At 51.1% G+C, this 14802-nt stretch overlaps 1 protein-coding gene and 1 long non-coding RNA gene across 2 annotated transcripts; one reads left to right on the top strand and one right to left on the bottom strand.

The window, feature by feature from the left end:
• Positions 1 to 39: 39 nt before the first annotated feature.
• Positions 40 to 11479, top strand: LOC107214941. The gene is made up of 3 exons (XR_001525060.3): positions 40 to 162; positions 3296 to 3441; positions 11395 to 11479. It is a non-coding gene; the product is annotated as an uncharacterized LOC107214941 (long non-coding RNA).
• Positions 11480 to 12363: 884 nt separating this feature from the next.
• Positions 12364 to 14802, bottom strand: RABIF (RAB interacting factor). Its single transcript, XM_015650765.2, has 2 exons — positions 14608 to 14802; positions 12364 to 14541 (listed from the first exon to the last, which is right to left on the bottom strand). The coding sequence occupies exons 1-2, from the start codon at positions 14791 to 14793 to the stop codon at positions 14293 to 14295; spliced, it is 435 nt and encodes a 144-aa protein (XP_015506251.1). The 5' UTR covers positions 14794 to 14802; the 3' UTR covers positions 12364 to 14292.

Consider the following 14802-nt stretch of genomic DNA (forward strand, 5'->3'; position numbering starts at 1 on the left):
GGCGCAGCGGGCGCTCAGCTGCACTCCATTGGATAACAGGAACGTCAATCACCAACCCGGGCTAACTATTGGCTGATTTGTAACAAGGGGCGAGAGGGGGCGGGGCTTGGTCTTCCCGCCAACGAAGGTCGCCGCCACCTCCCTCCTCAGGCGCCTCTTCAGGTCGGGATCGCTCCGTCCCCGGGCCGGGATCGCTCCGTCCCCGGGCCGGGTTCGCTCTGTCCCAACGCAGCCGCTGAAGGGGAGGGGGCTCAGCACTGTCCACCCTCCGGGTGTTGGCCAAGAGCTCCGAGCTCAGCCGGGGGAGCCCAGAGCCGGAGCCCAGAGGGACGGGGGCCGCTCGTGGCCTCCCACCCACGGGTGTCCTGGGTGAGAGCTCTCCCTGTCCCAGCACTATCCCTATCCCGGGGAAAGCACCAGTGAAACAGCCGGGCAAAGCCGGGCCCAAGGCATGGGCACCTGGGGACCGAGCCCCACATCTGCCTGGGGGGCACCCAGAGGCCCCAGTCCTCCAGGTGGGCTCTGGCTGCTGTGTCTGGGCTGAAAGAGTGGGGTGTGGACAAATCCCTCTCCCAGGAGGCTGGAAGCAGTTCCACTGCAGTCACAGTGCCTGTGCCAAGTGCCACTGCTGGGATAAAGTGTCACGAAATGGAAAGGACTCAAAGCTAAAGGGCCAGATCTGGAGAGTCACACAGATTCTGCTGTATGGATGCTGAAAGCAGGCAGGGAGCACAGAGCCTGTGTGAAACCAAGTCACATAACTTTCTCACACTGGCCTGAGAAAGTGTGGCCTGAGAAATCGTAAGGAGGAATCCAAACAGTCCTTGGAGAAGGACAACAACCATTGCAGGTGTTGTTTGGATCCTTGTTGTTTACTTGTAAGAAACAGTCAAGTGGTGTAGTTACTAATTGTCCAATAATAGTGATGTGTTGGTTTAATGACCCATGAGAGTTTTATCTCTCAGACAGTCTCAGACCTATCTATAAAAGAAGATAAGGAATAATAAAACCTGCTGTCTTGTGACACTCATCTAGAGAGTCTATGTCGTACTGGTTCACCATTCCTAATATATTGTGACACTACTGAAATCGGTAGGTCTGGTGTTTAAATGCCCCATTGTAAGCTGAATATTAAGTGGGAAGCATAAAAACCCTGCTGTATGTTTTAAGTTATATTAGCAGAAATATTCCTGAGATTGCCAAACTGACTCCCTGGGTAAAAGCAGCTGCTGTGTGTGCAAGTCTGATGTTTGATACCTGGAGTTCCATCCATCCTTCAGAGCCTCAGAACCAGCACCAGTTTCAGGAAATTCCTTCTTCTGGCACTGAGTTGAGGCTCTTACAGCAGGAGAGGGATGTGAAACAATTTTGAACAATAACAGAGTAGGTGATTTGTCCTCTTCCTGTGTAGATCTCCAGTCCTACAAGCAGCCTGGATAAAGGTGGTACTTTTGACAGGAGTGTGGTGGAATTGTGCCAGGCTGGATCTGTACATGGAGGGAAGGGATGAACCAACTTACTCTGATCTCCAGGGCAGGGACCTGACACCTGCTGAGGATGCTGCTCCTGCTGTTACCAACCCCACTGTGATCCTTGGAGCCCAAGGCTCAAAACCCTAATGAAACCTGTGTGAGTGTACCCTGAAAGGAGAGGCAAAAGCACCTTGGAAAGCAAGGATCAGAGGATTGAAAGTCAGAGGTGGAAGAAGGGGAAAAACCCACAAATAACATTGATATAATTGTTTTTCCAAAGAATTATGCCAAGTGTAATCTATGACTGAAAAACAGGTGGGGTATAAGAAAGCAGTGTTTAGGGAATTTGGCCATCTCCACACCAGAGTGGGGAGTGATCACACAAATTAGTACCTGTGATGGACACCAAGCAAAAACATACAGGTGTGCAATGTTTTTTTTTAAGATAAATCTTCTCTTTCATATTTTGATCTTCAGCAAGCCCGGAACACAAGAGGTTGTGTTGGCAAGGTTGGGGCTGGTCACAGATTGGACTTGATGATCTTTAAGGTCTTTTCCAACCTCAGTGATTCTGTGAAAAGGACATCAAGGCAGCAATATCACATGCTTGGCACTTGGAGCTGACTGTGCCTCAGTTTCCCTCAGTGTGCCCCCTCAGAGCTGTTGCACTAGCAAAAGTCCCCCAGTCCTACAGAAACTGGTGCTGCTTCACACCCAAAAACCCTTCCTAGGGGCCTGAAATGTTTTTTAGTTTGACTAAACAGTCATGTTGAGTCCAAGGGGCGATCAGGGGTTTCTTGAACGCATTCTTTTTCCCTGCTGGAGATCAGTTCTGTGAGCAGAAGTTCTTTTGTTTCCCCAGGATTTTCTTTCCTGGTAATGCTATCGTGGCCCCAGGCACAGACTTTGGCTGCAACCCATGGCTTTAGTGAATATGACACCTTCCAAAAATTCTGGACTTAGCTGTGTATCTGTGATACAGTCTCTGTGGCTGCACTATGGAGCTGGGGCTTCTCCAGCAGCTTGGATGAAACTTATTTGAATATACAACTCTGCAGCTCTCACTTTCTGTTCTTCTCAGAAGAACTGGATAAATAATGTGTGCACATTCACTTCCATCAATGAATTCCCAAAAACTCGAGAGCCTTAACCCCGTCCCTGCCTGCTCAAAGTACCTGGGATGACCTGGGATTTCCATGTGCATTTCCCAGTACTCAGATAGACAGGGGCAGCTTGCTGTCTGCATTTCAGCCAGGCACTGAGGTACTGGCTCCTCCTCATCCCAAACTCACAGGACACCCAGCTGGGTGTGAGGATTGCTGGGGACATGGTGAGAGTGATCAGATTGCACCACTTGGGACAACGCTTCACCATGGCTCCATTGCTTCAGAGCTCAGGTTCATCTCCTCCTCTCCAAGTGCAAATCCATTCTGTTTCACACATCCATCCTCAGTCCTGTGTACTCACACTGCTTTTAGATCTGACTCCTTCCAGAAGTGTAGGGCTCCTCTGACTGTATCAGCCAGGAGAGACACTCCCTTCCAAATGCCTCCTTTGTGGAGCCCAAAGAACCCAGCCCAGATGCCTGTCTGGACAATTCCTACACAGGAACATGGCAGATGGGGAAGGGGGGACTGGCAGTGACTTTGTGAGTTTTCCTACTCTGGTTTAAGCTGTATCCCATGGCCACCAGCCTTACATCAGCCTGGATCAGGGGGCACCTCAGCAGTGTGGGAGCCCTGCTCCTCAGTGACAGGTTTTATTCTCTGGTTCTGAAAGACCCTTTCTGTCTTTAATATATTTTATTTTATATTAAATTTTAGATGGCAGGACCTGGAGCTGGTCCTGTACATCAGCTGGGAGCTGGTGAAGGGATTTGTCATTCTCCAGCAGCAGGAAGGAGCACACTCCAGCAGCCAGTTCCTTAACACGGATTCCACTTTCTCGTAAGGAGAACAGCATAACCCAGGTGAGTGGGGATGGATCCTCTGTCCCATGGCAGCAGGACAGTGCTGTGCCAGCTGCAACTTTTGTGGCCACCCATTCATAGCTCCCTGGATCATTTGCCATCAAAAATCTTCCTTAGCTACAGACAGGTATAGACAGGTACTACATCCTTTGCTTCTATTCTTTCCTCATCCCTTTTCCCAAAATGAGCACCCAGTTTCCACTTGGTCAGGTCAGATGAAATGGTACCAGAAAGTCCCATGGCTGGGGTCAGGGCCTGGGCTGAGTGTCAGAGGGAGGGATGGTGTGATATGGCTGAACAGTTATAAACACAGTCCCTTCCCTCCCTTCCCAGCACAGGAGGATGGGATTGTTTTGGCAGCTCAAGGCTCTCCTGGGGGAGAAGTGGGAAGGTGCCTCCCAAACGGGGACTGATCTCCTGACCTGTGGCAAACAAGAGCCCAGGTCTGTGCTCATCTCAGGGACAGATCCCAGGGACATCTGTCACATGCTGCCGTGGCAGCAGACAGTGCTGGGCTGAGTGTTGGTGCCTTTGTGCTGCTCTGGGTTCCCCTTTGCATTGGTGATGTCTCCTGGCCCTTTTGGTACAGAGGTAGCAGAAGGTGGGAGATTTGGTTTAGATCTCTGTGTTTTAATTTTGAGGTGATTGTATACGTGAGGAAATCACCAAGGACAGAAGACATTACACAGGAAGAGTCACCCTGGCTCACCCTTTCACTACTGAACTCACTTGGGGTGATCCACAGCAAATACCTTGGGAAGTGTTGAAGAGGTTGTGTAACATCACCACTACCCCAGGATATTCTTCCCCACTTTCAGTGATCTCTGTAATAGGGGATTCCTGAACTACCAGCCTATATTTTCTAAACTTTCTATCCCAACCTATGAACTGGGGATGGGTTTTTCTGTTTGCTCCTGCTCCATTCCCCAGAGGTAGCTCAATGCCTCACCAGCAGCCAGGAAGGTAACAGAATCTCCTTTTAGATCTGGAGTCCTGTACTGCTACAGGTGTTTTTTGGTGTTGTCAAGGAGTTACTTCCATTTTGTCTTGACAGGGACCATCATGTATTTTGATTTTCCTTTGGGACACTGGGTGCTCTTCACTTGGGTTAACCAAATCTGGTCTAACCCTTCTCCTCCAGCTGACAGGTCTGACACCCAGCCCAGGGCTGTGGACTTTTACAGAGGCTCCTGCTCTAAAGCCCTGACCTTTGGCTGTTGCAAAATGCGTTATCAGCTCTGCAGAGGCTGGGGAGGGACAAAGTTCCTGACATCAGGACTGTCATTAGTCTTCTGTAGAGGTGGAAGGGGAAGAGAAGCAGGGATGTTGTTGTTATTAATGGTCATTTTCTTATCTCATTGCTGTTTTTCTTGTCTCATGCTGTTTCATTGTTCTTAACACATGATTTGCACCTTTTGTGGCTCCAATTCTCAACCCCATCCTCAGAGCAGGAAGGTGGAGGAGAAGGGGGGCAGTGAGAGGCATCTGGTTTGGGGGTCTTGGTGGAAACATGAACTGGGGAGTAGAATTTCTCAACCACAACAACTTTCTATCTCATCACACAGACCTGCACCTTTCATCTCAAATGCTGCATTGCAACAAACAGAGCAACAATTTGGGGAGAATGCTTAATCCACTGACCTCAGGCCAAATCTTGATGGGGGGGACATGGATTCTTCATGAGGGTTTTGGGAATATTTGCTGGGTGCCTATCAGTGATGGGGAGAGATGGGGACGACTGACTTGGTGATCAGAATTCAATTTTACTGTGGGTTACATCTGCTTAAATACCATTCTAGGAAAGCTAGTCATTTTTCACTACAGTGATTTGGTTTAACATCATATAAACATACATTTCTGCAACATTTCTTCTACTTGATTCAGTCTTCTTTCCTGTCCCAGGCTTGATTCAATCCTCTTGCAATCTTCAAAGTTCTGTTTATTCCTGCCAAGGCATTCTGGCTATCAGATCTCTTATGCTAATCAAGTCCAAGGTACTTTCTGACTTTACCATAGGTGCCAAGATATATCTTTCATTTAGAGCTGAAAACCATTCAACTAGTCAGCACTGAATTAATTCATGTTCTAAACAGCCCAGATGGGCTGGGAATCCTTAAATATGGGAATTACAAGTGCAGAAGGCACAGCCAGAGTGGTTTGTGCAAGGGAAGGCCTCCAGAACCCTGAACATGTGCAGTAGGCGTATCTCTAATTATATGATTAAACCCTGTTTATACCTGATCCTGCCCCCGCAGGGAGTGTCCAATTAAGTGGCAGGATGTGCCTGAGCTGCCAGAGTGGAACCCCAAAGGGCTGGGCTCTGTTTTTGTTTTGTGAGGTTCCTTCTGTGACAGTCGGAGCACTTGAAGCAGTGTCTGCACACAGATTAATGTTTCATGAGCAAGTTTAATATCAGCATTTTCTCCCTTGATCACTTGACTTTGTAACCTCACCATGCTATTAGCCTGGCTTTTTGGAGGTAATCCTTAAATAAAAGCCTGGTTTAATGACCTTAAATACATTCTCTGCTTTTAAATCTTAGATTATTTGTTCATCCACTTGTTTTAATCCTGCTCCTGCAAGCATGGACTTCACTATCTGCCCTATTTTTTTGTTCTCTGCAAGCCCACATTGCAGGGGCTGCTCCCATCCTTGCTCACTTTAAATATTGCTTCAGCCCAGACTCTTTCAGTGCTGCTCTCCTGCCTTTCCCTGCTGCTCTGTGGTATCAAACCTTTACTATTTCCTTTTTGTAAAAGCTGAAAAAGCTTCTCTAGCAAGAACAGTTGTTTTTAATTTAGAATCCAAAGCCCTCCTGAGCAACTCACTGATGGGGCCATGGCTTCTCTGTATTGGGGAGCTGTGTCTGTGCTGGATAGTGCCTCTGTCTCAAATGATGCCAGACTTTGGTACCTGAACCTGTTCCAAGTTCAGTTTGTTACCTGGGAGTAAACTGTCCCTAGCCTACAGATTTTGTCTTCTCCACACTAACTTTTGGTTTAGATACTGAAAACATATCTTGTCTTGCCCTGCTAGAGGAATTGGTCTCTCTTTTAGGGCAACTAATTGGCTTTCTTTGGGAGGTGTTCACCTGGAGAAGAGAAGGCTCCAGGGACACCTTAGAGTTTCCTCTGGTGCCCAAAGGGGAGGGATTGGTGGGATACTGGAGAGAAGTTCCTCCCTGTGAAGGTGGGGAGGCCCTGGCACAGGTGCCCAGAGCAGCTGTGGGTGCCCCTGGATCCCTGGAAGTGCCCAAGGCCAGGCTGGACAGGGCTTGGAGCAGCCTGGGACAGTGGGAGTTGTTCTGCCCATGGCAGGGGTAGAAACAAGATGAGCTTTAAGGTCTTTTCCAACCCAAACCATTTTGTGATTCTTTTTTTTTTTGTGGGTAACCAAAACAACTCATTAATCCAGTTCTCTCTTGCTGTGCAGCTTCTCCTCCCTGCTGGTCAGGAGGCAGCACCAGGTACCAACTCATTCCTATTCCCAGAGTTTGGACATTCCCATCTGTATCTCTGTCATGTCCTTCTGACCATGGGACCTGTCAGAGGTGGTGCAGTGAGTGAGTGTGACAAACAGCTCACATCTGGATGGGTCTGGGCTGGGGCAGTTACAGCTCTCCACAGCACCTTGTGGTGCTGTTTGGGATCTCTGCTGAGAACAGCACTGATCCCACAGGATGATTTAGCTCCTGCTGAGTCAGGAGCTGTTCTGCCCCTCACCCTGACCCACCAGTGTTGGGCTGGGGGTGCAACAGGAGCTGGGGGGGGGACACATCCAGGACAGCTGTCCCCCACTCACCACAGGGATATCTCAGACCATGCTCTGGTCAGCCCTGAAACAGAGGGTGGGGGAATGGTGGGGTCTGGCCAGGCTTAGGGCAGTTGGTGATGAGCAATTGCTTTCTTGTATCACTTGTTTTTCTTGGTTTCTATTTTCCTCTCTTTGTTGTTTTTTTTTTTTTTCCTTACATTTAAAAATAATTATTTTTCATTAACAGTCTTCATGTCAACCCACCTGTTTTCTCACTTTCACCTTCCACTTCTCTTGCCATCACAGTTTGGAGGGGGGTGGGAATGAGGGGCTGTGTTGATGCTTAGCTGCTAGCTGGGGTTAAACCACGACACATCCACAGTCCAGACTCCACTGGCAGGGCTGTATCCATCTGTGGTAGTCAGACAGCAGGGGCTGGGGGAAGTGTCACAGATCTGAGTTGGTCTTGCTACCCAAAGAGCACACAGGGTGGCTGTACTGAGAATCCCATGGATTGCTGACCAGTAAAGCAGGTAGGAACAAAAACTCCTCAGTGCACTCTCAGATTGGAGACCCTCTGGGAATTCATGGTGACACCAATGGATAAGAGCAGGGCACCAGGACAGAGCTGAGCATTCATGTCTCCATTAGCCCTGTGGAGCTGGAGAACTGCAGGCAGTCCAGTGACCTGCAGAGGGATGCATGGACAAGGCAAAGGTGCTTTGCAGGTGCACTGCACAACAACCAGGACACCCAGTTCTGCACTGCACTGGCCTTGTGGTGCAGCTGCACATGCCAACAACCTCTTCTCACTTAACTCTGTGTCAAGACCAATTTCACATCAGTTTAGCTGGATCAGCAGTACAAACTGTCTGTGAAAGAGGTGCCAAGGAGTGAGCCAGAAGGTCCCAGTAAACTGCAATTTATGTTGTGCTGCCCTGAGTATGTGCAGCACTGGGCACTGTGACATCACCTCTCCCAAAATCAGGGGCTGTGTCTTGGGTACCATCCAGCTACACACAAGACATTCCCTTTTGGTGCCAGCATACTGAGTTTCCAATAGAAATCCCCATATCCTAGCAGGAGCCTTGAGGAAAGGGATGGAACCAGATCCCCCTGAGCAGTGCTGGCACCAAGAGGGCCTGTGGAGCACCAGAGCCAGTCTGAGACACCTGGGATTGAGCTGACAAGGGCAGAGCCCCCAGATTGCTGCTGATGCACAGCTACAGCCTTCACACTTCAGTATTCCTTATCAAGGGAGATCTCTCCCTCTGGAGCCCAAAGCTGCTCCTTTCTCCAAGCATCCTTCCTCTTCAGCAGCTGGGTTCTATTTGCTGAGTCCTGGCCTTTTTTGGTGCCAGCCCTTGGACCTGCCATGGTCTGGCACAGAGAACCAAGTCCTCCAAAAGAAGAGGAAAGCACGAGGCAGCAAGTTCTTGAAGCCACGTCCTCATGTTCTACTGCCAGATATTCCAAATTAAACAGCGATTCTGCAGTGTGGTCTGGATGTTTGCCATGGAAAGAGCCTGCTGTTCACAGCATTCCAGGCAGTGTGCAGAGCCAGCTGCTTGAGGAGGGGAAGGATACCTGTGCTGACAAGGCTTTGCTCATTTTCCCTTGCTCTCAGGGCATCTCTTCCAGCTGGGTTGGAACAATGGCACAGGGGACTCCTGGCAGCGAGCAGACGGGAGCACTCTGCCTCTGCACGCACAGCGATTACAGCAACTGTCTGTCTGCTCCCAGGGAATTCAGAGCCTCCTGGAAGATAAGGAACATGAAAGGGAGAGCAGAAGCCCAGTTGAGCGTACACACACTCCCTGCTGCTTCCCCAGTGAGGAGAAGCAGGGACAAACACATCCACGGGGGAATCCTCCCAGCGCAGCCTCTTGCCTCAGGGACATTCAGATCCCATCAACGCACAAATTACACCTGATTGCTCTACTTGTGAAGGACAGACCTCGCTGGCAGCTCTAGCCTGTCCTGCCACACACAGCTGGGGCTGCAGGAAACACACAGCTCTGGCTCCCTGCTTTGGCCTCCTGTGCAGCTGCACGGCTGCTGTGGCAGCACATGCCCCACTGCCAGGTCCAGCTGCATTTCTGGGCTCCAAACCTGCCTGGGGCTGCCCCGTCCAGCTCAGCCCACATGGCTGAGAACCTTGCCAAGGAGGCCAAGGAGGGAAGGGCCACTGCCTTTCTCCAGGCAGAAGCTGTGTCTAACTAGCTCATGTCTTAGGCCCCCAGAAAATGGCCCTGGGATGCTCAAGGGACAGATCCTCCCCCCCAGGTGCTCCCACCCCTGCAGCTCTCCCAGTGTTCGATGTGCAGCACTTCAAAAGCCAAACTCCAGCAACCACTGGGACTGTGCCATGCTTGATTCAGTTTTAGAAAAGATGCAAGCAACACTTTTTCCAGAGCTGCTTCCTCCTCTCAGAGGATGGAAGTGTAATCTCAGCAACCCCAGAACCTGCTCACTCATCCTCAGGGATTTTGTGAAAGGAGCCTAGCACTTAATTTTCACTTTGTGCAAGATTGGGTCATTTTCAGGTGTTGGGGCACTCACTCCAAAGCACACTGCTGAGAAATCTGTCTTCTCTCCCCCATCCAGCCCCACAACTCTCACCTGGATTGCTGGGCTGCCATCTCCCCCTTCTCTCCCCTCACTGTCACTGAGGGGCCCAGCTGTGCTCATACCAAAGCTGCACCAAGGGACCTGCCTGCCTCTCAACTCAGCACTCAAGTATTTATGCTGAAATGCATAAAAGTGTTGGTTGAAAGAGAACAAAGCTGGCTTTGATAAAAACCCTCATATTCTCTCTGCATTTTTATGGCCGGTTCCACTCATCTGCTGTGGTTTCCTTTTGTGCCCCCCAAGCAGCTTCAAAATATTTGGTGGGTTTTTGGCAAAATATTTGGAGGTTTAGTGTTTCTTTGATTATGGAGTTTGGCCTGTATTCACCTGACTCTGTGGGAGGCAGGGACACTTTCCCTGCACCAGTTGTCCAAGGACCCTGGAGCTATTTCATCTCAATTGTTTCCTTTCCTCCTACTTATGTTCCTGCCAGAGAGTATAATGTCAGATATGTAAAATGACCTTCAGGAAAATTCATAAAGCACTTCAGAAATCCCTGTTCCCCTGAACACCTCTGTGCAGAACTGCCCGTGCTGATGGGGCAGTCCCTGCTAACACAGAGGTTTTTAGGGAATGCAGCAAGGTGAGCTGTGCAGGACGGGGGATGCCACAACCCCCTCCCTCACCAAGCTGGCCCTGTTTTCATCAACCACAGCTCTTTTCTGAGCTCTGCTGAGCCATTTCCCTCCACACCTGCAGGCAGCAGGTCCCACAGACACTGTGCACGTGTCACAGTGATCTCACTTTCATCCCTGCTGGGCTCCTCCATAAGGATTTAGCCCTAGGATACAGCAGGGAAGCAAACAGCAAAGTTCCCCAAGCTACTGCTTCAAAGTCTACACTGTCATCAGTGCTCTTCTTGAGATTCCTTGTAAGAGGTGAGGAATCAATGAGAGACCTCAGGTCTTGGCAGGCTCAGGCACCAAGGCCTTTGGCTGACTTGCAGAGCTTGGGAAAGAGGGAGCCTTGAATCCCAGCCCCTGCTCCATGCACCACTTACCTGATTCAGTGAAATGTAATTAATTTAGGGAAGGAAGAGGGTGATTGTGACCTCTGTGCAATGCATAACTTGTGGCTGTTCTCCAGGGCAGCTCAGCTGATCTCACTGCAGCTGCCAAAAGGAGGGAGGGCCTTCATCCTGCCCCTGCCCCTGGAGCATCTCACATCTCACACACTGCACCCAAACTCCCATGTGCAACCCAGCAGCCAAGAAAAGAAGCTTTAGCTTAAGTTATCAAATTGAACATTCAGCAGCTGCTGGAGTGGGAGGTTTGGGTGGGAATGGGAGCAGAGAGGTGAAGCTACAGGAGGTGCCAATGTCAGCCAAGCCCAGCCCACAGCTCTGGGCTGTGAACCCATCCCAACACCAGAGCCAGAGTGGAGCAAGGTGTGCTTTTAACCATCCTAAGCACATTCATGACATATAAACACTTGACTCATGCAAACCAGGCATGCCTTAAATCCACACTGGGAAGAAATTAGACAAAATTTTTATTACTTGCCCCCCTGAACCTTGCTGGAGGGATTGGCTGGAGCAAGGGATACATGATGTTACTGTTTCCTCTCCAGGCACTGCTACATCTTAACACAGGATGGTCTCAGGAGTCAAATCCATGCAGACATTAAATAGAAGAACCCATTTTCAAGTTAATTTAAAGTTACCTACACGTGGAAATAAGGGTTTCTGCAGTGTCTTGGTGTTGACAGAGAAAGATGAGCTTTTCCTATGTAAGTGCTTCCCATGACTGAGGGGTGTCTATCCTTATTTTCTAGCGTTACTGCAGGCAACTAGAAAGCAGTTTTTCAACATTCTGGATAAAAAGCAATTAGAATATTTGTGAGTCTATGTGAGATTTTATTAGCTCCCATTGACACAGGAATGGTGCAGCTTCAGCAGATCCTAGACCTGGTGATGTGTCCAGTGGAGCAGCAGCTGCTCTTCCCCCAGGCCTTGGCTGCTGACTGGGACACTCCTCCCACAAAGCTCCATAAACAGCACAGTGGAGCTGCCTGAAATGGAATTCCACACAGTGAGTGATGCTGCCTCCTCCCCACTTCCTGCCCACCCTCCCTGAAATTCTCAGTCACCTTAGGGAACATGAATTAGCACAGCTGTCCCATCACCTGCACTGCAGGGGTGTCTCTCATGGCCTCTCCAAGCTGCAGGAACACAAGACCCTACCTGAGGCTGTATGACCCTCAAGATCTCATGGTACAAAAGCTTCTTCCCAAGAATTCCCATCGGACTGTTCATTTCTTCTCAGTATTTCAAGTCTTTGTGATCCTATTTAATATTTAAGAGTCAGCAGGAAGCACACCTGGATCCATGGAGGATTCACCTCCCCCTCCCACCGAAGAGGAGCAGGAGGTCACAGGACTCCAAGTGCTGTGCTGAGGTGGATTTCAGTTGTTGCCATTGCAATGTGAAGGCCTTTGACCTGAGCTCTCCCATCTCTCCAGGGCTGCTCTTCTGACTGGGAGAGCTGCCACCCCACCCAGCTCCATCCCAGTGCCACCCACCACTCAGGAATACACATGTTCCATTTTTGGAGGTCATTTATTCAGCATTAACCAAGCTGATTTCCAGTCTGTTCTGCACAGTGGTGCCTTCAAAATGAAGCTTGTGCAGCACAGCATATTGAAGTAACATGGACTGTAAGTGGGCTATTACAAGTCAGAACACATACCCTAAGAGACAGCAATGCAAATCAAAGTGTGAAATTAGTGATGTGATCCCACCATTTTGCCATGCCTGTGCAGAACCCAAGTGAAGCTCTCTTGTCCTTTGAGGCACATCTCCTCGATGAACCTGTGCAGCCCTTGGGCTTAGCACTAAGAGACAGGGAGGGCAGGAGGGAAGAAGCAGTTTCCATGACAAATGTCCATCTGACACATTTAGCAAGGACACAGCACAGGATTTGCCTCCTGCTTCAGCGAGACCCTCAGCCCCCAGACCACAGTTCTGCCCCTCTCCCTCCCCTGATAAATCCTGGCTGCCCACAGCAGAGGTTCCTGACAGAGAAGCCCCAGAACAGGCCACACATTAAGGCAGAGTCTCCAAACCTCAGAAGTGCAGGTGCTCAAGCACTGCAGGAAGAAGGGACTTGTTTCTGCCCCTCCTGCTGTCAGGATGCCTCTTCTGGGAGCCTCCTCCGAGGCTGTGCCTGCCTTACAGAGCCCTGACAGCAAAACTGTTTCACTAGAGGGGCAAGGGCAAGGTTCTTCCCACAGCCTTGGGAGGACAGACATACACCCCACCTTGAGTTTGATGGCACAAACAAGAACATCACCCCAGCACAGTGACAGCTACGCCTGCACAGCTGGGTTAGCACCCAAGTGCATATGAGCAGAGGACAGTGAGGTGTCCCACAGTGAGGCACAGCACCAGGGATCCCAGAGCACCCCTGGAGAGCTGTTCTGCCACACATACAGGGGTTATAGCAATAGAGAATGAACTGGGCCATGATTACCAGCAGTGATAAATGCAGTGAGAACCACAGCTGCTGCAGCCTCCTTCCATTTTTAATTAGCTTTGTGCCCAGCTTTCAAAAGGCAGAATCCAAAACTGGTCACAATATCCCAGATTACTCTTACCACCAGCATTTAGATGTCCTTCCTGACATCACTGTTTAACACACACACACATGTTCTGACAAGCTTCAGCACTGCCTGTCCAATGATTCAGATCCTTTTCAGGCTGGAATCTCTTCACTTTTGCTGCCTGAAAGCTCTATGATCTGGCACATTTTCTTTGCTGTCTGCTCTATCAGTCTATGCTGTCTGCACATTCAACCTTGGGTTTTCTTCCCAAGTACTCAGTTAATAGAACTGCACACGATAGTTGGATGCCTTACACTCACTTCAGGTGACACAACTGTCACAGAGCACAGCTGTCAGGTGGAATGAGGTTTTGGAGAACATAAATGTTAGAGCTTGGGGCAGTGAACATTCCTTCTGAAAAATCAACAGAAGATTCAGCCTTAAACATTGGAACTGCTCTGGCTGCAGGTCAGACAGTTTCAGCTGCCACTACGACTCAGTGCAGCAGTCCTGTCCCCATTACCCTGTCCCAGTGCCCCCATTTACATGATGTCACAGGGCCACCAGCACGAGAGACACCTCAGCCCCCTGGAGCAACAGCAGCCACCAGGGAAACGAGCAGCCAGACTGGAGCAGATCAGGTTACGTGGCAAAAATGTCAGGGTGAGCTGTTCCTGCAGGGTACAGGGACCCTCCCAGCAGCACCACTCTTCCCACGCGGGTGCAGGTGAGGAGTTAGCCGTGCCAGGGCTGCAATTCCTGAGGCGGGTCAGCCTGTGGATGTGGGAACCAGTGACCGGCGGGGCTGTGAGGCGGTCCCAGCGGGGAGCAGCGGCTGTGGGCAGCCGGGCTCCGGGGTGAGCAGAGCCCCCGCGGGGCTCTCGGAGCTCCCGGGGGCCGGGCCCAGCTCCCAGCCCGGGGCCCGGCTCACTCGTGGGCCACGCGCTCCAGCGCCACGTAGAAGCTGTCCTTGTCGTCGAGGCAGTGCCAGCCGATGGGCCCCGCCTCGCAGTCGGCGCACACCAGGAACTTGACGTTTCCCACGTCGCGGGTGAATCCCACGTTCTCGAAGGAGAACATGTCGCGCACCAGCCAGTGCTCCCGCAGCACGTCCCCGCCGCCTCCCGCCGCCGCCGCCGCCGCCGCCGCCTTCTTCCTCATGGCGGGCAGGAGGAGCTGCGGAGACACGGGGCCGTCACCGCCCGGCCGGCACCGCCCGCCCCCCCCCGAACCCCCCGGTACCTCACGGCGGGCGAAGGTGGCGGCGCCGGGCAGCAGCACCCGGGAGCCGCAGCGCTGGCACAGCACGGCCCGCAGGTTGCGGCCCTGCGCGCACACGAGCCCGGCCGAGCCCGGCGCGGCCGCAGGGGGAGCGGGCGGGGACGGAGGAGACGCCGCCGGTTCCATCTCCGCGCAGGGCGCCGCCATGGCGAGGGG

The sequence above is a fragment of the Parus major genome, chromosome 26, assembly GCF_001522545.3.
Source record: "Parus major isolate Abel chromosome 26, Parus_major1.1, whole genome shotgun sequence".
Classification (NCBI taxonomy): Eukaryota; Metazoa; Chordata; class Aves; order Passeriformes; family Paridae; genus Parus; species Parus major.

Coding starts and splice junctions, on each gene's coding strand:
- RABIF (XM_015650765.2), bottom strand. CDS start 14,793: ATGGCGGCGCCCTGCGCGGAGATGGAACCGGCGGCGTCTCCTCCGTCC. Junction 14,542..14,607: donor CCACCTTCGCCCGCCGTGAG/GTACCGGGGGGT, acceptor GTGTCTCCGCAG/CTCCTCCTGCCCGCCATGAG.